We start from the raw sequence: 25,894 nt of genomic DNA on the forward strand, positions 1-25,894 counted from the left end.
AAGTCAACTAATCTATAAAAAATTGAAATTGTTTATGTGTGTGTAAAGAGTGGTTTCTTTTGTTAACAAATTCTTCAAACCAAAAATGAAAGTAAAACTTCCAACAAAACGACAACCAAGAAAATACACAAAAAATTAAGTTGCTAGAAATAAAGCTAATAAAATATATGCAGAGCTTAAATGGTAAAATGATAAAGTTTGAGTTCCAAATAAGTAGACATACCATACAAATATCAACCTCTAAATTAATACACAGAGTCAAATGTAATTGTAATAAAAATCCCAACAGAGTAAGTGTGTGTGTGTGTGTATGTGTAAACTGACAGCCCAATTCTAAAATTTTTGTGGAAATATAGAAGGACCAGCATAGCCACAGAACTCTTGAAGAACAGCAATATGGAAGAGTTTGTTCTTTAATATACCAAGACATATTTTAAAAACACCATACCTAAGACTGTTAATAGCTCAGAAATAGCCAAACATACTAATGTAGCAGAATAGAGATCCTAAAATATAGGAAAAGGAATTTTTTAAAATAAATGATGTGAGGGCAATTGCATCATTTTTAAAATGAAATTGTGTGCTTACTTTCTACTATTTAAAAATCAACTATAAATGCATCAATGAATTCTATGTGAAAGCCCAATCTATAAAAAGTTTAGAATTGAAGAGTTTATAGGACAATATATTCCCTAATTCAAGAAAAGACTGATTAATTCAACTAATTAAAGTTAAGAATTTCTGGACAAACAGGTGGCCAAAAAGCACATGAAAAGATGCTGAACATTACTAATTATCAGAAAAATGCAAATCAAAACTACAATCAGGTTTCCTCTCACATAGGTCAGAAAGGCCATTATCAAAAAATCTACAAACAATAAATGCTTTAGAGGCTGTGGAGAAAAGGGAAGCCTTCTACTCTGTTGGGAACGTATATTGGTTCAGCCACTACAGAGAACAGTATGAAGGTTCATTAAAAAACTAAAACTAGTTACCATATGATCCTGTAATCCCACTCCTGGGCATATATCCAGAGAAAATGATCACTTGAAAAGATACATGCATTCCAACGTTCACCACAGCACTATTTACAATAGCCAGGACATGGAAGCAACCTCAATGTCCAACAACAGACAAGTGGGTAATGAAGGTGTGGTGCATATATAAAACGGAATGCTGTTCAGCCATAAAAGATGAAATGATGTCATTTGTAGCTGGTGATACATCATCTTCAGTTGAAATCATACTAAGTGAAATCAGACAGACAAATATTTGATATCACTTATATGTGGAATCTAATTTTAAAATGATACAAATGAACTTATTTACAAAATAGAAACAGATTTACTGACTGACTTTGTTTGAAAACGAACTTATGGTTACCAAAGGGGAAACAGAGTGGAGAAGCGTAAGTCAGGAGTTTGGTATTAACATCCACATACTACTATATACAGTACTGACTTCCCTGGTGGCTCAAATGGTAAAGCATCTGCCTACAATGTGGGAGGCCTGGGTTCAATCCCTGGGTTAGGAAGATCCCCTGGAGAAGGAAATGGCACCCCACTCCAGTACTCTTGCCTGGAAAATCCCATGGATGGAGGAGCATGGTAGGCTATAGTCCATGGGGTCACAAAGAGTTGAACACGACTGAGCGACTTCACTTCACTTCACTACTATATATAAGACAGATAACCAGGAAGGACCTACTTTATAGTACAGAGACCTCTACTCAGTATTCTGTAATAACCTATATGAGAAAAGAATCTAAAAAATAATGAATATATGTTTAGATATAACTGAATCACTTTGCTGTACACCTGAAACTAACACAATTTTGTAAATCACCTATATGCCAATAAATTTTTAAAAAACAGACTGGTAGAGAGTAGCAAGTAGATCTCACCAGAGTGGTATATGGTGTAAGGGAGAGAATTGGGCACTACAATTCTTGGAATTATTCCACTGCCTCAAAATAGGTAGATCTTAGGAGCCTTTGATAATTGCAACCATAAATCCATATTGATCTTATCTCTCATTCACTGAATTCATTATGCTTTTCAGTTGAAAGCTGTTATTGGATTTTGAAGTGGAAAGTACAGGTATTGATGCTATTTCTAATGTTAGTTATTACTCAGTCGCTAAGTCACGTCCAGTTCTTTGTGACCACATGAACTGCAGCACACCAGGCTTCCCTGTCTTTTATCTCCCAGAGTTTGCTCAGACTTATGTCTATTGAGGCAGTGATGCCATCCAACTATCTCATCCTCTGTTGTCCCTTTTCCTCCTGCCCTCAATCTTTCCCAGCATCAGGGTCTTTTCCAGTGAGTCAGCTCTTCACATCAGTTGGCCAGAGTTTTTGGAGTGTCAGCTTCAGCATCAGTCGTTCCAATTAATATTCAGGGTTGATTTCCTTTAGGATTGACTGGTTTGATATCCTTGCAGTCCAACGGTCTCTCATCAGTCTTCTCCAACACCACAGTTATATATGTATGTATACACACACACACACACACACACACACACACACACACACATATATATATCAGTATTAGTTACATATATATCAGTAATCAGTAATATTAGTTATAGCCACATAAGATTAACAGTGATTAAGAGTATAGAAAGATTTGGAATTAAAGGTACACATTCTGATTGAACATTATTATCAGCTTTAAGTATGAAATGAGAAATTACAAGAAAGATCTGTAAAATGAATAGGCAACGTTGGCTTCCCTGGTGACTCAGCAGGTAAAGAATCTGCCTAAAACACGGAAGACTTGGGTTTGATATCCAGGTTGGGAAGATCCCCTGGAGAAGGGAATGCCTACCCACTCCAGTATTCTGGCCTGGAGAATTCCGTGGACTGTATAGTCCATGGGGTGGCAAAGAGTCCACACGACTGAGTAACTTTTACATCACTTCACTTCATATTTAAATGTACTTCAAGCATCCCTCTTTTTACCCTAAATTCCATATGTGTTTTCCTGATGTATGGACAAGGAGGTGAGTCATTAATCTTGACTGTGTGACTTTGGCAATTGTGTGAGTTGTGTGACTTTGGTAGCTGCCTCTGTTAGCCATACTTTCTGAGGATTCCTCGGAGCCAAGAGCATCTGCCAAGAGGAAAAATGCTGCTGATGACAAGGAATTGGATTTGTTACAGATGGAAGTGCTCCAGCCTCTGAATTTGCCAACTTCATTGTTAGAGGAATGTGATAAATGGTTGTGTGCCTCTGCCCTTGTAAGCTGACAAAGATCTAAGCAGCTTAAAATGATAGGCTCCACTGGCTAAGTCTTGGGCAGTGGGCCATCCATCTACAACTGAACCCTAGAAATAAGAAGTATATATAAAGAGACATTTTCCAGGTGTTTTGCGTTTTTTTCTTTTAGGCCTTTGCATTTGGTTGTCCTGTCCAGATCTCTGGAACTGGTAGGGGGAAATGCTGCAATTGCGTTCCAGGGCACGGAGTGAGAATTCCAGGAATACTGAGCCATTAAAATGAAAGTGCTTCAAGAATCCACTTGAGGCTTTTTGATAATGATTGTTGTATTATTGAAGTTTGAGGACTTTTTTCTTCCTTCCTCCCTCTCTACTCTAATTTGATAGTGGGTCATTTAAGAGAGCAAACTCTAAACTCTTAACTATTAAAAGAGCATAAAATTTTTTTGCTGGAGCTTAAAAATGCTTAGGGAAAGGAACTACATGAGTAGTATGTATAATTTTTTAATAACAACAAAAAAAGAATTACCTATAATCCCAGTTAAGTGTGGTTATAACCTTCCATTATTCTCTTTACTTATTTTTCTGCTATATTTTCCCTATAAAAGGCATATTTACAACAGTCTGTGTGCATATGCACATATGTGCATGTGTACATGTATAATGTGTATATGTGTGCTCACTAAATCCAGCAATCACAGTCATCATTGCATGTGACCTGTCAATGGTACTTGACACAAGTGACCACTCTCTTCCTTGAAATACTTCGTTCACTTGGATCCCAAGATCCCATATTCTCCAAATTTTCCCTTCTGTACCATTGGTCTTTCTTTCTTCTTCTCTTTTGTGTTTCTTCCTTCCCAAAACTCAGCCCTTGGACTTATCTTGGATCCAACTCTCTTGGGAATCTTTTCCAGTTTCATGGCTCTAAATACCACCTACCTGCGGAGAACTCCCAAATGTACATCCCCCAGAGTAATTCTCATTTGAACTCTAGGCTCATATATCTCTACTCCATTATACTTGGAAGGTATCTCAAAGGTGTTCAAATGGCACTCTGAATCCTAGCAAACCATTTACTACTGAAAAAAAAATCTCTTGCCAACTTTTAAAATAGTAACTCCAAACTGCCAGTTACCTGAGCTGAAACTTTGATGCTATCCTTGATTCTTCTTTTCTTTCACATCCCACACCCAATCCATCAGCTAGCCCCCAAGATGTATCCAGGATCTGACCACTTCTAACTAATCCACTACCACCCTGGTCCAAACCACCATGAACTTCCCCTGAAAGAGTCTCCTGCTTTTGCATTAGTCCTCGCCAAGACTTGAATGATTCTTCTAAACTTATATTCGGATCATAACCACGTTTCTTCTCCACACACTCCCATATCACCCAGACCAAACGCCAAAGTCCTTGCAATGTCTTATTAACATTTGCTGTGTCTTACTTTTAAAATTTAAGAATATGTGGGAGACAGTACAGTGCTCGGGGTTAGATTGCCTGTGTTCAAAGCCTGGCTCTTAGCTGTATGATGCTGGGCTTCCCTGGTGGCTCAGGAGTAAAGAACCTGCCTGCAATGCAGGAGCTGCAGGTTCAATCCCTGGGTCAGGAAGATCACCTGCTGAAGGAAATGGCAACCTACTCTAGTATTCTTGCCTGAAAAGTCCCGTGGACAGCTCATGGGGATGCAAAATAGTTGGACAGGACTTAGGGACTAAACAACAAAAACATGACATTGGGCAAGTTACTTAGCCTCTCATCTCAGTGGCTAAATTTCCTCATTGTAAAATGGGATTATCATAATATTAATCTCATAGAACTGTGGTGAAGATTAATGAATTAATATTTATAACATGCTTACAATAGTGCTGGCATGTAGTAAACATTATAAATTTTTTAAAAATGACAAAATTGGCATTTTGTGCTATTATCAGAAGATTTTATCATAAATTTTGCACATAAAAAAATGTCTGCAGTAAGAATTTATAGATACCCCAAACATCTCTCAAAAAATAAGGATGAAATGTGTTTGGTGAAATAAATTTAAAATGAACTATAGGGTCACAGAGTCGAACATGACTGAAGCGACTTAGCACAAATGCATGCATCATTGTTTTATTACTCTTGTTTATTCTGAGTTCAGAGTTAGAATTTGTTATACACCATGATTTATGTTTTTAAACATTTTGGTGCTTTTTAAGCATCCTGATGCTAAATTGCTTATTCATTCACCTACTTCCTAACCAGCAATGCTTTAATTCCTAAAATAGGTGTGTGTTTTTTTTTAGTTTATTGTATAGATTGGTTTCTAAGATACACTTTATTTATTTTTTTTGCTCTACTTATGCCTTTTATTAATGCATTGAGGTGAAACAATTCAATCTACACTGATAAACAAAAGCTTAAGGTGCATTCCTACATATACCTATTAAATATTATGGGTACAATAGGGAGAGTAAGTCACGTGGAATTTCCATAGACAGTCATACAATTAATTGATTTTGTAGAGGAAAAAATACTACAGACTCAATATTGAACAAGGCTTTTATCAATTTAAATCTGTCTTTGGAGGGAGGGGGAAAAGAGTCCCTAGCCAGAGCCTGATCATCATAGCTCAGTTCTTACATCCATTTTATACTTTTAATACTTCATTATAACTGAAGAATAACGAATACTCACAAACCATCCACCTCTGCACAATACACACACACAGCAACACAACATATATTCATACTCTTCTAGAATTGCCTTATGATCCACAGAGGAGCAAAGGCCTTGGACTCACAAGAAAACTTCTACAGATTATTTCAAGTGGGAAGACCTCTTTGAAAAGAGGTCAAATACACATTTGAATACAAGGTAAGTCACAGTGTTTGCCCATAAAAACAAAAAGGAGTTAGGATTTGTGAAAAAATTGTGAATAGGTCATACAATTTATTCAAGAGTATATAAATGAGAGATTTTTTTTAACTTTTTATTTTGTATTGAGGTATATATAACCTATTAACAATGCTGTTAATAGTTTCAGGTGAACAATGAAGAGACTCAGCCATACATAAACATGTATCCATCCTCCCCAAAACTCCCTTCCTGTTCAGCCTGCCACATGACATTGAGCAGAGTAAGATTTCTTTTTTTGACAGCTGAGTTTAACTTTTAGAATATGTGGTGTGACATTTTGTTAATTCTGGAAAAGTCTTGCGGTTCTAAACGAAATTGTGGTATAAACTGGTCCTATTGCTGGAACTCTTACAGGCCTCTGCATGTTGAGGTGGACTACACATGAACTTCCGGGGAAAAATAAACATCAATTTTTTGCCAATAGCAAAATCTCTCAGATTCAACAACTATGCAGCTATGGAGAATTCCTTTGAGGATGTGAGGGGGAAAACAGTACTATTGAGCCTATATGTTAGAAACACAAGTTGACAACAGAACCTTGCTTAAATCAATATTATTGTGAAATTTACCATGTCGTGGTATTTACATGTGTAAAAGATGGACAAATGAATAATGCCCTTCTAGAATGTCATTGTAATTCCTGTTGAATAACACTTTTCCTCACTTCTTTTTAATTTTAAAAGAAAATTGGCCTTAAAACATCATCCAGACAAGAATCCAGATGATCCAGGGGCTGCTGAAAAGTTTAAGGAAATCAACAACGCCCACACAATTCTTACTGACATGTCAAAAAGAAACATTTATGACAAATATGGATCACTGGGACTCTATGTGGCCGAGCAATTTGGAGATGAAAACGTTAATACCTACTTCATGCTGTCAAGCTGGTGGGCAAAGGTGAATTGGATTTTTTGTTTCCCTTGAAAAAAATTTCCTGAAAGGTCATGATATTATTCACTCTTAGACTCCATCTTAAAGAAAGCCTAACCTTAGTATATTACTAAACTCTTATTAATAAAAGAGCTATCACTTGGACTGAAAGCTGTTATGATATTTAAGGATTGTTTTTGCTTTAGCTTACCAAATGATTATAAAATACAGCATGACTTAAAATACTTCTAGACATTAATTATGTTTGAATTTGAAGCTTCAGGTTAATTCTGACTGCCCTCCCTACTCCCATAATGACTAATTAAGAACTGACTTATTGCTGAAAACCAAAAATAATCAGCATGACAACTGTTTAAAAATTATTATGGGACAAATTCAGCTATGTACCTTCTTATCTATAGCAGAGGCTACATCAGTGAACACAATGCTAAGGAGAATGCATGGAAATTATGTCATAGGTTCATGTGAAGCCTGATGTGGGGTAGTGGAGAAGGAAATGAAGGGGAAAGGTGAGAATTAAGTAGTGGAGGACACTGAGTTGGAGAGACAGAGAGGAAGAGAGAGGGAGAAAAAGGATATATAGTCAAGAGAAAGGCAGAGAAATGCAGCATTGTTAGGACTTAGTGCAATCAGAATTGACTTTTGACAGTACGGTGATTTCCTAGGAATTCCTCATATAGTCATGTTTGATGATAGTTTCATATTTGTTTACGAGTATTCAAGGCTTCCCAAGTGGCGCTAGTGGTAAAGAATCTGCCTGCCAGTGCAGGAGCCAGAGGAGACCTGGGTTTGATCCCTGGGTCTGATACCTGGGTCAGGAAGATCCCCTGGAGTAGGAAGTGGCAACCCACTACCCCAGTATTCTTGCCTGGAGAATCCCATGGACAGAGGAGCGTGGTGGGCTAGAGTCCATGGGGCCACAGAGTCAGACACAATTAAGCACACACACACACGAATATTCATATCCTTATCTTCTGATTACCATATATTTACATTTAAATCATACATATAGTCCACTGGCATCTTTTTTTGGACAGTTCATGTACATGTAGTAAGTTTACGGTTCATATATCTCATGAAATCACATGAACTCCCATGTAACATGAAATCACATGTTACAACTCAATTCACATGAGTTGTAACAGATAACTTCAGAAACTGCAGATCTCCAGAGCAGGAGTCATATTCAGTAGTATTCTGACTGCCACCTTATTCCACAAAAATAAGTCTTGCTAAATTGAGTGGTTGTACATATGCAGGATGAGAGAGGATATCCCTGGTGGCTCAGACAGTAAAGAATCTGCCTTCAATGCAAGGTACCTGGGTTTGATCTCTGGGTCAGGAAGATGCCCTGGAAAAGGGCATGGCAACCTACTCCAGTGTCCTTGCCTGGAGAATCCCATGGACAGAGGGGCCTGACAGGCTACAGTCCATGGGATTGAAAAGAGTCAGACATGACTGAATGACTAACACTTTCACTTTCATGGGGAGAGCAAGTCTGCAGCCTAAAGCCTCCTTCGTCTTCTACAGTCCTCAGAATTCCTTTTCTTGGGGATAAGTGGGAGACCCACTGAAACCCCCTTTCTTTACTGGTGAGGACTTCGGTGGGAGACAAATTTCTGCCAAGAGGACGTGGAACTTGGAATGAGAATGTAAATACTGTCAATGTCATTTATGATGATAGATTGAACGTTTATGTAAAATACAGGTTTCTGTGGGCTTACCTAGGAACCTAACCTCCAGTTATGACATAATGTCCATGGGAAGATATGTCCAGAGTTCTAGGTAATTACACACTAGTACCTGATTGCATATTGGAGTCTACCTGGATAAAAAGGAGAATCAATTCCCTTGTCCAGGAAGTTGACAAAATTCATAGAGTTAAGCAGAAGCTGTAAGTAGTATAAGAGATATGTGTGCTAAGTTGCTTCAACCTTTTGCAACCCCATGGACTGAAGCCCACCAGGCCCCTCTGTCCATGGGATTCTCCAGGCAAGAATACTAGAATGGGTTACCATTTCCTCCTCCAGGGTATCTCCCCAACCCAGGGACTGAACCCCCATCTCTTATGTCTCCTGCCTTGGCAGGCAGTTTCTTTACTACTAGCACCACTTGGGAAGAACAGTGTAAGAGATATACATAAAATAATTCCTGATGTGGTTCTTTAAAAATAAGGCTACAAAAAAATCTACCTTCCCTTCTGTTTGTGCCAAAGCCTCATTGCACAGTATCCATCAGAGTGCCCCAGCACATGATGATCATGTTTTAAGTATGCACTACATGTATGAATCAGTGTACCGATTTGAAAATGTGTATTTTAAAAACAATGAACACCTACTTGTATCTTATACTACACTAAGCTCTGTGAGGATAAGGCAAGGTTATTTCTGAAATAGGCAAGCAATCCAGCTGGAATAACTAAAGAACAAAACATGCATTAAAGGAAATTTTCAGAGAAGAGAAAAAATTTGGGAATGAAATAGGAAAAGCAAAAAAGGACAACAGTAGGTAAAGAAATGGGTAGCATGTTGGGGAAAACAGCTCCAGACCACTACACAGGAGGGTCTTAGAGGCTGTTGGTGAGGAGGAAGCTTTTTTGTACTTTCCAGACTAATTTAAGAAATTTACAACTCTATGAAAATGCAGAGAATCCACAGCAAAAAAACTATAGGTGTGAGGGTGTATAAAATCACTTCTGATTTCAAGTAACATTTTTAATAAAATCGTAAACTTATTTTGCTCAGTTAACAAAGATGGCCTTGTTTTCACTGCAGATTAGATTAGGAGAGTGTAATCTTTTAATCTTTAGCTATGGTGAACTAGTGAGGAAACTTTTTATATACTTGTGGGGAAATCCTGGTGTTGTGCACTAGGAGGAAAAAAATCATTTGTTTATCTACTAATCAATAATCAATCAATACATTCATTCATTCAGTAGGTATTTCTTGTCTACCACATGCCAAATACTAAACCCTGAGGTAGAGGAGGGATTAAAAGATGACTGATATATAGTTCCAGCCTTCAAGGGCTCATGGTCTGAGACAGAATTATAAACTGATCACTGTCTTAAACTTTTCAGAATAACTGAAAAGTTTTGTCTTGTCAACAAAACAAGACTACGGTGGACATTTGTATGGAGTATGGTTGGGGCATAGAGGAGGGAGTAATTGTTCTGGTGCGTGACTGCTAAGTCACTTCGGTCATGTCTGACTCTTTGAGACCCCATGGATGTAGCCCGCCAGGCTCCTCTGTCCATGGGATTCTCCAGGCAAGAATACTGGACTGGTTTGCCATGCCCTTCTCCAGGGGGAATTGTTCTGGGGGAGGTGGGCTTTCTGGAAAGATGACAGGGAGGATCGCTGAGATAAACTTACAAATGGAGTGGGTATCTGTTAGATGACTAGGGGGCGGGGCAGGGGATGTCCAGGCAGATGAGTCCATAGGGAGAGCAGAACTACGGCAAATACAGCAGGAGGGGAGCCATGCTGGTGCAGGGGAGGCATTGGGAGAGGCCAGACGACCACTAATAAGGAGCTCCAGCTTCTTCTAAAAGGCAAGAAGAGTTGCTGCATGGGTTTACGAGAACACGCATGTCAGAAAACTCCAGCAGTGATGTGTAGGCTGGGTTAGAGGCAAGAGTGGCCACAGGTAGGTCAGTTTTGAGGCTACTGAAGTGTCCAGAGCAGAAATAAGGAAAAGTGAAAGTGAAAGTCGCTCAGTTTTTTCTGACTTTTTGCAACCGCATGGATGATACAGTCCATGGAATCCTCCAGGCCAGAATACTGGAGTGGGTAGCCTTTCAGGATAAGGGGCTCTGTTCTAAAGCCCTACCACTCAGGATACAGATGATGAGGGTGGGGATGGGTGGGGTGGTGCTGGACAAAGGTCCCAAGGAGAGAGACTGCAGGACTTGGTGACCGAGAGAATAAGGTGGCGGCAGGGCTGGCTATCCATGGCTCTTCTTTGGTGAGAGTGGTTCAGTGCCCGTGGTCAGCTCGTCTGACCTGTAGAGGGTATGCCTTCCAGTTTGTTTTGTTTGCTCTGCTCTTAATAATGATCACCGTGACTTAAGAATAAAGAAGAAAATGTCATACCTCGTGACTTTGACTGCAAGTCACTTGTTCCTGGCTCGTTAGGCAAAACTTTATGAGAAATTTGTTTCCAAGGAAACAGAAAAGATAGTCCTCCATGGAATAAGGAATGAGGGTGAATATGCAGTTTGTGGGATGAAAACTGTGATGCCTCCATGTCTTTGGAGGTACATGGGCAGAACACTTGATTTCTGGGATCTCCTACACCCCTGTACCCCTTACCCCTATTTTGCTTTGCCTCTCTTTCCTCTAGACTCTGTTTGTCATCATTGGCCTCTTGACCGGCTGCTATTTCTGCTGCTGTCTGTGCTGTTGTTGCAACTGCTGCTGTGGACGCTGCTGGACTAAGTCACCGATGCCAGAAGAGGACTTCTACGTGTCTCCAGAGGATCTTGAGGAGCAGATCAAGACAGACATAGCAAAAGGTGGAGTGAGATGAGAATAGAGCAGTGGGTGCCCCTTCACGTGCCTGGCCAAGCACCAAGTCCCATGGTGATGGTCATTGCCAAAGTGAGAGAGATGCAACAACCAAACTGGGGGAAGAATCCCATAGACTTTTTCCTTTGGTACTTGTTTTGAGGAAGATAAGAGGAATTTATCTTTACCAGTTAACAGAAAAAAAGCACAAACTGACACTGAAAGAAGTCATGAGATAAGCTGATCACAAAGCAAAGGTTCATAGTCACATTATGAGAGAGTGAACCATGGATCCAGGGAGGTTGGGTGGGAATCCCAGGGTTAGGACAGCCAAGGTAGATATTTATCCCAGGAAAAGCACTTCAGTCTGTTAGTTTAGGTTTATGCTGTGCTCAGTCGTGTCTGGCTTGGACTATAGGCCACCAGGCTTCTCTGTCCATGGGATTCTCCAAGCAGGAATACTGGAGTGGGTTACCATGCCCTCTTCCAAGGTATCTTCCCGACCCAGGGGTCAAATCCATATCTCCTGTGTCACAGGCAGATTCTTTACTGCTGAGCCATCAGGGAAGCCCTATTATGTTAGGATCTCTATTCAAATAGAAGGGAATGGACATCAAGAGAAGTCAGCAACCCTTGACTTTTCTTCTTTTTGACTACTTTGAAAATGCATTTGGGTAAAACTGGTGGATGGTAGCCTTCCCTGGAAATTTGGCTTCCTTCATATCCACACATTCAGAGCTAGCTTCAAACCATGCTAGCATCAAGTGTGTCATCCTACAAATGGGACTGTTTGCTAAACTACCTCCATGTGTTTATCAGTGTGTATGCATGGCTACGGTATATTCCTTGATTCTTCAAGTTCACTCATTGAACAAAAACAATGTAGAGAAAGGTAAAATCTCATAGAATTCACAACATCAGGAATACTCCATACTCCCTGGGAAATGCCTTTGTTTAAACAAACTGGAGTCAAACCTACCATTGTCCTCTCTGTCTTACAGCCATAATGCCACTGTCATTTTCTCCTGCAGACTGGATCATTATTCTAGACAATAGGCTTTATCACTAAGTCACAGAGAAGCCTGGAAATAAAAGAACTACTTGATAATTCAGGCAGTGATCCCTGGATGAGGGCATGGCAACCCACTCCAGTATTCTTGCCTCGAGAATTCCATGGATAGAAGAGCCTGGTGGGCTATAGTCCATGGGGTTGCAAAGAATCAGACATGACTGAAGCAACTGAGCAAGAACTCAGACAGTGATGCAGCATGCACTTCTGTGGACTGATTCTTTTGATGACAATGAAACACAAATTCCATGACATGAGACAGAGCAGGGACTCTTTAAAGGTTTCGAGGTACTTTTAATTCCCTATCAAATATGATACTAAGTAATATCCAATTATTACCCACCCTGAAATGGCAACCCACTCCAGTATTCTTGCCTGGAAAATGCCAAGGACGGAGGAGCATGGGAGGCTACAGTCCATGGGGTTGCAAAGAGTAGGACTTGCCTGAGCGAGCAACTGAGCAACGTTTCCAACTTAAAGGAGTCATGTGAACCTAGCTTGGTCTCAGACCATTTCAGGGTTGGGATATCAGAAGGGATGTCTATGCCAGCTGTGACTCCTTTCTATGGGGACCAGCAGGTGGCCAGTGTGGCAGATAGGGTTTGCTCCTACCATTTTTTATTACCCCCCCTGCAGCCAAATTGTAGGCCCATGGTGAAATACAATTACAACTTTCTTTTGCTTAATTTGGGATACAAAGGACACATATATAATGGGGCATAATACCAAAAAAGAGTAAGCAAGTTATTTTACTCGTGAACAGGTTAAACAGAAATATATATGTATAAACTCTTCTTTAGGAATGAACCATGGACTTTGACATAACTTGCTTAAGAATGATGAGCCCAGTGCACTTCCTTGCTGGTCCAGTGGTTAAGACTCCATGCCCCCAGTGCATGGGATACAGGTTTGATCCCTGGTTAGGGAACTAAGATCCTCCATGAGTAAAGATGATGAGACCAGTGCATTTTTCGCAACTGCTCTTTGGAGGGAGATGACAACCCACTCCAGTATCCTTCCCTGGAAAATCCCATGGACAGAGGAGCCTGGTGGATTACAGTCCACAGGGTTGCAAAGAGTCGGACACAACTGAGTGACTTCACTTTCACTTTCAAACTGACATTCAGCCCTGCCCATCAACAGAAAATTGGATTAAAGAATTACTGAGCATGACCCCACCCATCAGAACAAGACCCAGTTTACCCCACAGTCAGTCCCTGTGAAGAAGTTTCCATAAGCCTCTTATCCATCAGAGGGCCAACAGAATGAAAACCATAATCATAGAAAACTAACCAAACTGATCAAATGGACCACAGTTCAGTTCAGTCGCTCAGTCATGTCCGACTCTTTGCAAGCCCATGAATCACAGCACACCAGGCCTCCCTGTCCATCACCAAGTCCCGGAGTTCACTCAGATTCATGTCCATCGAGTCAGTGATGCCATCCAGTCATCTCATCCTCTGTCGTCCCCTTCACCTCCTGCCCCCAATCCCTCCCAGCATCAGGGTCTTTTCCAATGAGTCAACTCTTCGTATGAGGTGGCCAAAGTACTGGAGTTTCAGCTTTAGCATCAGTCCTTCCAGGGCTGATCTCCTTCAGAATGGACTGGTTGGATCTCCTTGCAGTCCAAGGGACTCTCAAGAGTCTTCTCCAACAACACAGTTCAAAAGCATCAATTCTTTGGCACTCAGCCTTCTTCACAGTCCAACTCTCACATCCATACGTGACCACAGGAAAAACCATAGCCTTGACTAGATGGACCTTAGTCGGCAAAGTAATGTCTCTGCTTTTGAATATGCTATCTAGGTTGATCATAGCTTTCCTTCCAAGGAATAAGCATCTTTTAATTTCATGGCTGCAGTCACCATCTGCAGTGACTTTGGAGCCCCCCAAAATAAAGTCTAACACTGTTTCCACTGTTTCCCCAGCTATTTCCCATGAAGTGATGGGACCGAATGCCGTGATCTTCATTTTCTGAATGTTGAGCTTTAAGCCAACTTTTTCACTCTCCCCTTTCACTTTCATCAAGAGGCTTTTTAGTTCCTCTTCACTTTCTGCCATAAGGGTGGTGTCATCTGCATATCTGAGGTTATTGATATTTCTCCCAGCAATCTTGATTCCAGCTTGTGCTTCTTCCAGCCCAGCATTTCTCATGATGTACTCTGCATATAAATTAAATAAGCAGGGTGACAATATACAGCCTTGACGTACTCCTTTTCCTATTTGGAACCAGTCTGTTGTTCCATGTGCAATTCTAACTGTTGCTTCCTGACTTGCATATAGGTTTCTCAAGAGTCAGGTGGTCTGGTATTCCTATCTCTCTCAAAATTTTCCACAGTTTATTGTGATCCACACAATGGACCGCAGCCTTGCCTAACTCAAAGAAACTATAAGCCATGCCATGTAGGGCCACCCAAGATGGATGGGTCACCATGGAGAGTTCTGACAAAACGTGGTACACTGGAGAAAAAAATGGCAAACCACTTTCATATTCTTGCCTTGAGAAACCCATGAACAGTATGAAAAGGCAAAAAGATAGGACACTGAATGATGAAGTCCCCAGGTAAGTTGGTGCCCAATATGATACTGGAGATCAGTGGAGAAATAACTCCAGAAAGAAAGAAGAGACAGAGCCAAACCAAAAACACCCAGTTGTGGATGTGACCAGTGATGGAAGTAAATTCTGATGCTGTAAAGAACAATGTTGCATAGGAACCTGGAATGTTAGGTCCATGAATCAAGGCAAATTGAAAGTGGTCAAACAGGAGAAGGCAAGAGTGAACATCGATATTTTAGGAATCAGCGAACTAAAATGAACTGGAATGGGTAAATTTAACTCAGATGACCATTATATCTACTACTTTGGGCAAGAACCCCTTAGAAGAAATGTAGTAGCCCTAATAGTCAACAAAAGAGTCTGAAATGCAGTACTTGGATGCTGTATCAAAAATGACAGAATGATCTCTGTTCATTTCCAAGGCAAACCATTCAATATCACAGTAATCCAAGTCTATGCCCGACCAATAAGGCTGAAGAAACTGAAGTTGAATGGTTCTAGAAGACCTACAAGACCTTCTAGAACTAACACCCAAAAGAGATGTCCTTTTCACCATAGGGGACTGGAATGCAAAAGTAGGAAGTTAAGAGATACCTGGAGTAACAGGCAAATTTGGCCTTGGAGTACAAAACAAAGCAGGGCAAAGGTTAACAGAGTTTTGTCAAGAGAATACATTGGGCATAGCAAACACCCTCTTCCAACAAGAACAAGAGAAGACTCTACACATGGACATTACCAGATGGTCAATACTGAAATCAGATTAATTATATTCTTTGTAGCCAAAGATGGAGAAGTTCTATACAGCCAGCAAAAATAAGACTGGGAGCTGACTGTGGCTCAGATCATGAACTCCTTATTGCCAAATTCAGACTTAAATTGAAGAAAGTAGGGAAAACCACTGGACCATTCAGGTATGACCTAAATCAAATCCATTACAATTATAATGTGGAAGTGAGAAATAGATTTAAGGGCCTAGATCTGACAGACAGAATGCCTGAAGAACTGTGGACAGAGGTTCATGACATTGTACAGGAGGCAGTGATCAAGACCATCCCCAAGAAAAAGAAATGCAAATAGGCAAAATGGTTGTCTGAGGAGGCCTTACAAATAGCTGAGAAAAGAAGAGAAGCTAAAGGAAAGGAGAAAAAGAAAGATATACCTATCTGAACACAGAGTTCCAAAAAATAGCAAGGAGAGATAAGAAAGCCTTCTTCAGTGATCAGTGCAAAGAAATAGAGGAAAACAATAGAATGAGAAAGACTAGAGACTTCTTCAAGAAAATTAGAGATACCAAAGGAACATTTCATGCAAAGATGGGCACAATAAAGGACAGAAATGGTATGGACCTAACAGAAGCAGAAGATATTGAGAAGGGGTGGCAAAAATACACAGTAGAACTATACAAAAAAGATCTTCATGACCCAGATAACCACAATGGTGTGATCACTCATCTAGAGTCAGACATCCTTGAGTGTGAAGTCAAGTGGGCAATAGGAAGCATCACTACGAACAAAGCTAGTGGAGGTGATGGAATTCCAGTTGAGCTATTGCAGATCTTAAAAGATGATGCTGTGAAAGTGCTGCACTCAATATGCCAGCAAATTTGGAAAACTCAGCAGTGGCCACAGGACTGGAAAAGGTCAGTTTTCATTCCAATCCCAAAGAAAGGCAATGCCAAAGAATGCTCAAACTACTGCACAATGGTACTCATCTCACACACTAGTAAAGTAATGCTCAAAATTCTCCAAGCCAGGCTTCAGCAATACGTGAACCGTGATCTTTCAGATATTCAAGCTGGATTTAGAAAAGGCAGAGGAACTAGAGATCAAATTGCCAATATCTGTTAGATCATCAAAAAAGCAAGACAATTCCAGAAAAACATCTACTTCTGTTATATTGACTATGCCAAAGCCTTTGACTGTGTGAATCACAACAAACTGTGGAAAATTCTGAAAGAGATGGGAATACCAGACCACCTGACCTGCCTCCTGAGAAACCTGTATGCAGATCTAGAAGCAACAGTTAGAAATGGACATGGAACAACAGGCTGGTTCCAAATCAGGAAAGGAGTACATCAAGGCTGTATATTGTCACGTTGCTTATTTAACTTATATGCAGAGTAGATCATGAGAAATGCTGGGCTGGATGAAGCACAAGCTAGAATCAAGATTGCTGGGAGAAATATCAATAACCTCAGATATGCAGATGACACCACCCTAATGGCAAGCAAGGAGGAACTAAATAGCCCCTTGATGAAAGTGAAGAGCAGAGTGAAAAAGTTGGCTTAAAACTCAACATTCAGAAAACTAAGATCATGGCATCTGGTCCCATCACTTCATGGCAAATAGATGGGGAATCAATGGAAACAGTGAGAGACTTTATTTTTTGGGCTCCAAAATCACTGCAGATGGTGATTGCAGCCATGAAATTAAAAGATGCTTGCTCCTTGGAAGAAAAGCTATGACCAATCTAGACAGCATATTAAAAAGCAGAGACATTATTTTGCCAACAAAGGTCCATATAGTCAAAGCTTTGGTTTTTCCAGTAGTCATGTGTGGATGTGACAGTTGGACCATAAAGAAAGCTGAGCACTGAAGAATTGATGCTTTTGAACTGTGGTGTTGGAGAAGACTCTTGAGAGTCCCTTGGACTGCAAGGAGATCCAACCAGTCCATCCTAAAAGAAATTAGTCCTGAATATTCATTGGAAGGGCTGATGTTGAAGCTGAAACTCCAATACTTTGGCCACCTGACGCAAAGAACTGACTCATTGAAAAGACCCTGATGCTGTGAAAGACTGAAGACAGGAGAAGGAGATGACAGAGGATGAGTTGGTTGGATGGCGTCACCGACTCAATGGACCTGAGTTTGAGTAAGCTCCGGGAGTTGGTGATGGACAGGGAGGCCTGGCGTGCTACAGTCCATGCGGTTGCAAAGATTTGGACACAACTGAGCGACTGAAAAGTTCTGAAAACTGACATTAGGTCATGTCAGGGGTCACTGGGATCTCCTATAATATCCATCAACCCAGTCCATCACTGGCAGAGAACAGAAGGGAGCAGTGACACAGGAGAGCACTGTAATTGTCAGCCAGTATGTCATCCTTATCTTTTCCTTTATAGCGTGGAAACCAAAACTGGGTGAATTAAATCTAGATATCACAAATCCAGTGTTTCACTCTTCTCTGAAGAGCCACAGAGTCTTTCCTTTTTTAATTAGACAAAAGCTCCACCCAGTCATTTCAGCAGACCTTCTCTGTAGATTTCCTTTCTGGAACAGAAACACATACTCAGTGCCAAATGCCACCCAGGTTTCCTTCCTACAGAGTTGTTGGTGATGAATTTATGTGCCTGTCCTCAGTTCTGACACTCCAGAGCTACCAGGTCCATTGCAAAGGTCAGATTACAGACTAAGTGAATCATGAACCCTTTGACTGTGTTACTATAAGCCTTAACCAAAAGGAAAAGCTCTATTCTATTCTGAAGTATTTTAATGCACAATTATTCTAGGTTTTTGAGGGCCAGAAACTTAACACAATCTGTACAGTCCTTTTGGAGAAAAAAAAAAAACCATAGAATTACAAATACAAAATTAGATCTAAAAGCGAATATCTATCATGAAAAAAAGAAATTACAAAAAAATTGCAAGGCTTAAAAACTCATAAACATCTTAAATGTCACAGATTTTGAAAAATAGCAATAGTTTAATTAACTGCCTGGCACACCTTTATAATACTCCCTGCCATAATTTCTGGGTATATCTTCTTTCATTGCCTCTTTATTTAATAGCAACTTCATTAACATCATTTACTGTAGGGGGGCAATAGAAAAATAATTGTCTTTCCTCTAGCTGCTGCTGCTGCTGCTAAGTCGCTTCAGTCGTGTCTGACTCTGTGCGACCCCATAGATGACAGCCCACCAGGCTCCCCCATCCCTGGGATTCTCCAGGCAAGAACACTCTAGCATGTCTGTTCAAAATTTGTTTTTTATTATTGGTAGATTAGAAAAATTTCAATTTTACATCTCATTATTGATAATGTTGTCTAACTTTTTAGGGATGTTGTCAAATTTAAGAAAACTCCTATCCAACTTATTTCATATATAAGATGTAAAATTTGGAAGAATTTTTCTACAGACCAAGTTTGAATACACATTTGAAACACTGTTGCCCCTCCATCACCTAATCCTTCCAGGATCAGAGCACAATGGACACATTTATAGAGTGTGACACCATGTCTGGTGTGGATCTTCAAGTCTCTTAAACAATTAAATTGGGATGTTGAGTTACAGAAGTTATCTCTAAGGCCACTTCTATGCCAGTATGGCTAGCAGTAATTATACACAGAATTGCTACAAACCACAAAAACACACCCCATGGTTTCTGGTCAAGAGTAGTGGTACAGGGTGGCATTTGCTAGTAAAGAGGAGAGATTTACTTGGGTTATTGTGTGTTTCATCCATGCGAAAGGGTGTAACCCAACTTTTACCCTTTTAAGAAATAAAGGAAGGAAGTTCAAAATAGTGGCATCTTCAATAGTCTCTGCAAACTTTAGAACTTGTAGACTGATTCCCATCTCTTTCTCAAAAGTAAAATCCCGGTGGGTTTCTAGGAACACAGGGGAATTCTATTATTCTTATTAATCAACTAGGAGCAAAGAGAAGAGAGACAGTATCTTGGCGGGTTGCCCATCCCTCCCTTTTATCTTGGAAAATTTAAAGCTTGAAAGATAAAGGTAATGGCTATCACAAATTAGAAGTTCTACTTTGTGAAATTTTGAGCACTATATGTAAAACAAGCTCATCTAGACTATACACCTCTGTTAGATGAAGGATATAATGAAGTCAAAATTCCACCAGCCAAGAGGGCTACAGAGACCATCCTAAGACAGAACACTTTTCCCTAGGCCTGTGTGTGTTAGCGTGTGTGTGTGTGAGAGAGAGAGACAGACAGACAGACAGACAGACAGACAGAGACAGAAAGGAAGGGAGGAAGGAAGAAAAGAAAAGAGGAAGGTGGCATAGAAACAAAAGCATAAATGGAAACCTAGCTTCACTGAATACCCTGGCAAAGAGAACCAAAAATACAAAAGGTAAATTCAGTTTTGTTTTTTTTTCCAAGCACTGGTCTGCAAATGACCAATTAAAACCCTAAAATTTCCCTGTGGAGTCATAATTTCCCTATTTTTTTTTTTGAAGGCAAGGGAATACGATATTTAAGGGAGAAGATGTTATAGTGTGCTGACCTTGGATCTAAAAACGTGAGAGTCAGTGCAGAGAAAAATCTGTTGACTGCTTAGCTGCTTCTGCCAGTCACCTGGATGAAGCCCAAACAAATTCACAGCCACTGAGCTGAAGAGGCCATATGGCTTGTAATTAGACTCACCCTCAGCCAAGATATTGAGACATTTATTACATTTACTATTCAGCATTCATCGCACTTTACTGCCCAGTGAAAGGGCACCAAGGAAGAGATTAAATTCATCCTTCTTTTCGCCAGTCCCACTCAATCCCCTTCCTAACCATCCCCCAATCCAAAGGATCTGATTTCTAAAAATAATTTATGGAAAATAACTGTGGTGACTAGTCCAAAGCCCTTTGCTGATAAAGATTCTGCCTGCAATGAGGAAGACCCAGGTTCGATCCCTGGGTCAGGAAGAACCCCTGGAGAGGGAATAGCTACCCACTCCAGTTCTTGCCTGGAGAATCCCATGAACAGAGGAGCCTGGCTGACTGTTGTCCACAGGGTTGCAAAGAGTAGGACACGAGTGAGCAGCTGACAGTTTCACTTTCTATATGAAAATATCAAGTAAGCATCACCGAGGTCCCGGGCCTGGGGAGCAGGACGAGTGAGTCAGCTCAGAATACTGCCCTAGAAGCAGTTCAAAGTGGACCCAAGGCTTCTTCAAAGTTTGTCTGCTAAGGTTCAGTGAGCAAATTTACTCGACAGGTTTATCAAGATAGTCTTTCAACCACAAACATTTATTGAGCACTTTTTGCTAGGGGCTAGAGCAAAGAAAGATGCCGTCCCTGCGGTCTTAGACCTGACAGTCTAGCAGAGGAGATGCGAAGACAAATAGTAAAGAAATAATCACACAACAAGCTAGTTAACTTAGAGGTACAGTAAGTGTGCCAGAGGAGAAGCACGGGGCTGTGACAATGAACACTAGGGGGCCTGACCCGGATGCAGGTGAGGACCGCTTCCCAGAGGGAGTGACACTTAAAGCTGAAAACTTTAAGGAGGAGAAGTTAAGGGGTAGGGGATTTTGGGGATGGAGAATCCTAGAAGAGAGGAATCCTTTTTTTTTCCTTTAAGTATTTTATTTAAAAAATCTATTTATTTATTTGGCTGTGGATCTTGCAGTTGCAGCACACAGGCTTAGTTGCCCCCAGGCATATGGAATCTTAGTTTCCCGCATCCCCTGCAATGGAAGGTGGATTCTTAGCTATTGGACCACCACGGAAGTCCCAGAAGGGAGGAATCTTGATACTGGCACAGTGTTTGGCACACAATATCTCTGTATGCTGTGGACCAGAGGGTAAATGGAGCTCTAGATGCTGGGCAAGGCGGGGATGGTCTTATTAGGCTGTTCTATTGCATAGTTTTTACCAAGAAATAGAATGAAGTAGAAGTTATGCCGAGATCATATTTGCAAATAACCCCAAACTGGGCTACATCCAGACAAGGGCTCATACTATCAAAGCAAAATGTGATAAGCAGAAAACAGCTGGAATCCTGAAAAGTTTGCTAGACAAGAGCAAGAGACGTAGGATTTAACTAGGAAGAGAGGAGAAGGAGTCGAGAGAAAACCCAGAAGATTCTGGGGAGGAAAAGCAAAAAGGTGGTATCAGTCACTCAGTCATGTTCGACTCTTTGTGACCCCATGAACTGTAGCCCACCAGGCTTCTCTGTCCAGGGAATGCTCCAGGCAAGAATACTGGAGTGGGTAGCCATTCCCTTTTCTAGGGGATCTTCCCAACCCAGGGATCAAACCTGGAGGTGAAATATTATTCAACCTTAAAAAGGAATGAAGTACTGAAAAATACTATAGGATGAATGAACCTGGAAACATTATGCTAAGTGAAAGAAGCCAGATGCAAAAGGACAAATACAGTATAACCCCATCTACATGAAATATCCAGATAGGTAAATTCATAGATGCATAAAGCATATTGGTGGTTTCCAGGGCCTGGGTTGGGGGGCTGGGGGAAAGGAAGAGAGGAGGAACAGGTAACGACTGCCTAATATATACTGGGTTTCCTTTGGGGGAACTGTTTTGCAACTAGATAGAAGCAGTGAATTATATATTTAATATATTATGAATGTACTAACTTGTTCACATTAAAATGGTTCATTTTATGTTATGTGAATCTCACTTCAATTAAAAAATATCTGTAATAGGGGAGAGGGGTATACCAAGAGTTGATTACAGAAAGAAGCTAAACACACTTTCTTCAGAAAAGGAGAAGGTTCTTTGTTTCCTGCAAATTCACCCATGAGGCAAGGAGCAAAGGATACCACAAAGCATCAATATTCATAAGTGTGGGGAAACAGGAAAGTTGATCATCAGCCTTTATGCCAGCTACCTCGAGAACAGTACACTGTTAGTGGCTAAGACAGGAAAGGGCTTTGAATTACACAGTCTCATTTCAAACCCCAACTCTGTTAGTTACTGGTAGAGATTTGGGGGGTGATTCACTTATTCTATCTGTTATAGTTTCTACTTATCCAGCATATACAAGCAAATATTACAACCTGATTATTGCCATTACCTGTAAGTTCTTTGCTTGCTGTTCCCTCTTCAGAGGTAACTCTTATCTTAAATCATGTTTGATCATTTTCCTTTTTAAATCTCAGTCTTATTGAGATGTTTACTTGACATACAACACTGTATGAGTTTGAAGTGTCACTGCAGGGTTTGAAGCCTTTTGGGGTCTGATTTAGCCTTTTGTTGTTTCTACTGGCTCTTCCCCAGTGTTCACTGTTTCTATTTCTAACTTCCACTCACTCTCACCCTCTTCTCTCAGTCTCTCTCCTTCTCTTTCTCCTTATCTCTCCTACCTGTTTTAACTATGAGTTTATTTCTTGCAATTTGTGGGGGATTCTCTAAGGCTTGGGTTGAAGGTTGGGGTCATCCACTTCTGCTCAGTGCTTTTGCACTGGACCATTTCAAACTAAATTTTCAGCTTGAGGTTTCTTGGAACACATAGGTATTATAAATTTGGCCTGCCAAATTGTGTGCTCATTGACTTGCCAATAAACATTTTTTAAAAGGCTCTTCCCTGCTTCACAAAAACTCAAGACCAGCATATTTCCTTGCAGATTTAGGAGTATGGTGATTTAGACACCACATAATCATCCAGGGTACTAGCTTTTTGTGGACTTGTGGCTTCTCTGTTGGCCCAGAAAGTAAAGAATCCACTTGCCAATGCAAGAGACCTAGATTTGATCCCTGGGTTGGAAAGATCCCCTGGAGTAGGAAATGGCAACCCACTCCTGTATTCTTGCCTCCCATGGACAGAGGAGCCTGGTGAGCTACAGTCCATGGGGTCGCAGAGTGAGACACAACTGAGCAAGTTACACTTCACTTTTACTTTTGTGGACAACTTCTATTAGACAGCTCACCTAAGCAAGCTCTGGGTTTTGACCTCTCTCCCAACCAGGGCCATATTTGCAATTATCCACTGCACAACTCTAGGAGGTACTTTTCATGCAGACCTAACACGTAGTCTATATGACACGGGTGGTGGCCCTGTCCTCATACTCACAAAATGGCAACTAAAGCTTAAGTTTATTGGTTTTAGAAAATTGCCTTGAGGTGAAAGTTGCATTTAGTGCTTTGGTTTTAAAATGTTATAACTGAAAGAACTTAAATGAAGAATAAAGACTATAAATCCTCCCTTTTGAAGGCCTTTAAAAGGTAGGATCCTCAATATTTTAGCAATTGAATTGGCTTGCCAATCATCACTTCAACAAATATATCTACCACTTGCCCCCGTTAAAGGAAACATAACATGCTAAGAGGGTGCTTATTGGTTTTCTTTGTTTATTTTCAGATACGGACTTTCCAGTTGTTCTCCAGCCCACAAATGCAAATGAGAAAACACAGCTAATCAGAGAAGAACCTCGAAGTTATTGTACAGACTCTTAATATTGAGCCCATTGAGGGTCCACAGTACCTCCTCTTGGTTCAGCCATGTCTCCAAGTGTTCTTGCTGGGGGAGGAGAGGGGACATGAAATGCTGTGAACTTTTCCACATTTGTATTTTATCTTTAGGTTAAGGAAAGATGACTGCTACATAATTTTCTCAGTATGCAGAGTCACTCTTTGAGTAGAATTCCTAATGGAAACACACATTCCATTTTGACGAATAAAGGCCTGAAGAGTTGTTTTATGCTCCTTGCCTGAGGTAAGACAGTGGCATTGGACAGACTTTTTGAGCTTTCCCTTTATATGAGCCAGACCTCAGTTCTCATAGACTAAAGTTGTATTCTGAAACCAAAGCCACTTTTCATCTATTTAACTAAATGCAGTATTAACATCTGCCTTTAAATATCATCAGCAAAACATACATGAGAATTTAGGAGGAATTTCTTGTGTGTATGTAGAGATTTTTCCTGTCATATACAATATGGCCACAGAAATATTTCAAGAGGCAGGAAGAAATTATTAGGTAAAGACAAATCATATTAAAGTATAGTTTTGAAAGATTACAAATTATCACTTACTGAAAACGAACAAACCAGGAAGAAAGAAGTTTTCTGTGTACTTTTAGATGGGCATAAAAACAAAAACAGAACTTCAGCCCTGTGAAATGTTGTAAATGATCCCCAAAAAATCATTCTGGGCACAAAACAGCCCCAAACAATGTGTCTGACAAATTTAAGTTAAAATATTTTTTGTCCAACAGGCTTAGATTAGCCACACTAAGAAAAAGAAACACATGGGTAAAGGACAGAACTCTAAATTCTGTAATTTAAATTTAAAGGCATATCACTTATCCTATTTTCAGCCGCGACAGTGATCAGAAATACCGCCCATGTTGAGCATCTATGCTCAGAGGTCATCTCTGCATTTACTTGATTCTTACATTCATCAGGTGGTAGTAGCCATATGCTCTTTCTATAACAGTGAGCAGCAAGTGTGTATTTTTTCCAGATCTTCCCTAGCTCTTAATGTAAGGTTGGATTTTTCAAGATCTTATGTTTTTACATAATACTGCATGAAATGCCATTTCCTTTTTTCTTTGTTTATTATTCTACCCCCACCCCAAATTACAGTTAATTAAAGTTAAATATACATTGTAAGTGAGAATTAGTGTTATAGCTCTGACAGTTCTGACATAATTAAAACTCTAAGTCGTGTATTACTGGAATTTTTTTTTTAATCAGCATAATTAAGTACAAAGGGCCCCGGTTTGAAATTTAAGAACCTGGTTCTAACTAAGCACTCACAAACAAGCCCTGTGACCAAGTGAGATAAGAATGAGATGGCTAATCTCTCTATGACTCTGTTTTCTTATCTTCTCTGTTTACCTTCCAAATTGTTGCAAGACCAAGTAAAATAGTTGAAAGAAGTCCAAAGAGTCAAGTATTTAACAAGTTTAAGATGGTTTTATATGAGTTTGTATATGTTGATACACAGAGACAAATGTGATGAGACTTCTGTATATAAACTCTCACCCAAGAAGACCCATGAAAATACCCAATACTAATAGCCCAGTGACCAGCAGGTGCTCAGAACTATCC

General features: G+C 40.2%; 1 protein-coding gene across 1 annotated transcript in view; it reads left to right on the forward strand.

The window, feature by feature from the left end:
* DNAJC5B (DnaJ heat shock protein family (Hsp40) member C5 beta) overlaps positions 1 to 25,512 on the forward strand; it is an 81,119-nt gene extending 55,607 nt beyond the window's left edge. The window contains exons 4-6 of the mRNA XM_069600126.1: positions 6,808 to 7,021; positions 11,360 to 11,531; positions 24,202 to 25,512. Of these exons, the coding sequence (XP_069456227.1) occupies positions 6,808 to 7,021; positions 11,360 to 11,531; positions 24,202 to 24,296 (481 nt within the window). The 3' untranslated portion in view covers positions 24,297 to 25,512. The remainder of the gene's footprint in view (positions 1 to 6,807; positions 7,022 to 11,359; positions 11,532 to 24,201) is intronic.
* Positions 25,513 to 25,894: the final 382 nt, after the last annotated feature.

This window comes from Ovis canadensis, chromosome 9, assembly GCF_042477335.2.
Source record: "Ovis canadensis isolate MfBH-ARS-UI-01 breed Bighorn chromosome 9, ARS-UI_OviCan_v2, whole genome shotgun sequence".
NCBI classification, from domain to species: Eukaryota; Metazoa; Chordata; class Mammalia; order Artiodactyla; family Bovidae; genus Ovis; species Ovis canadensis.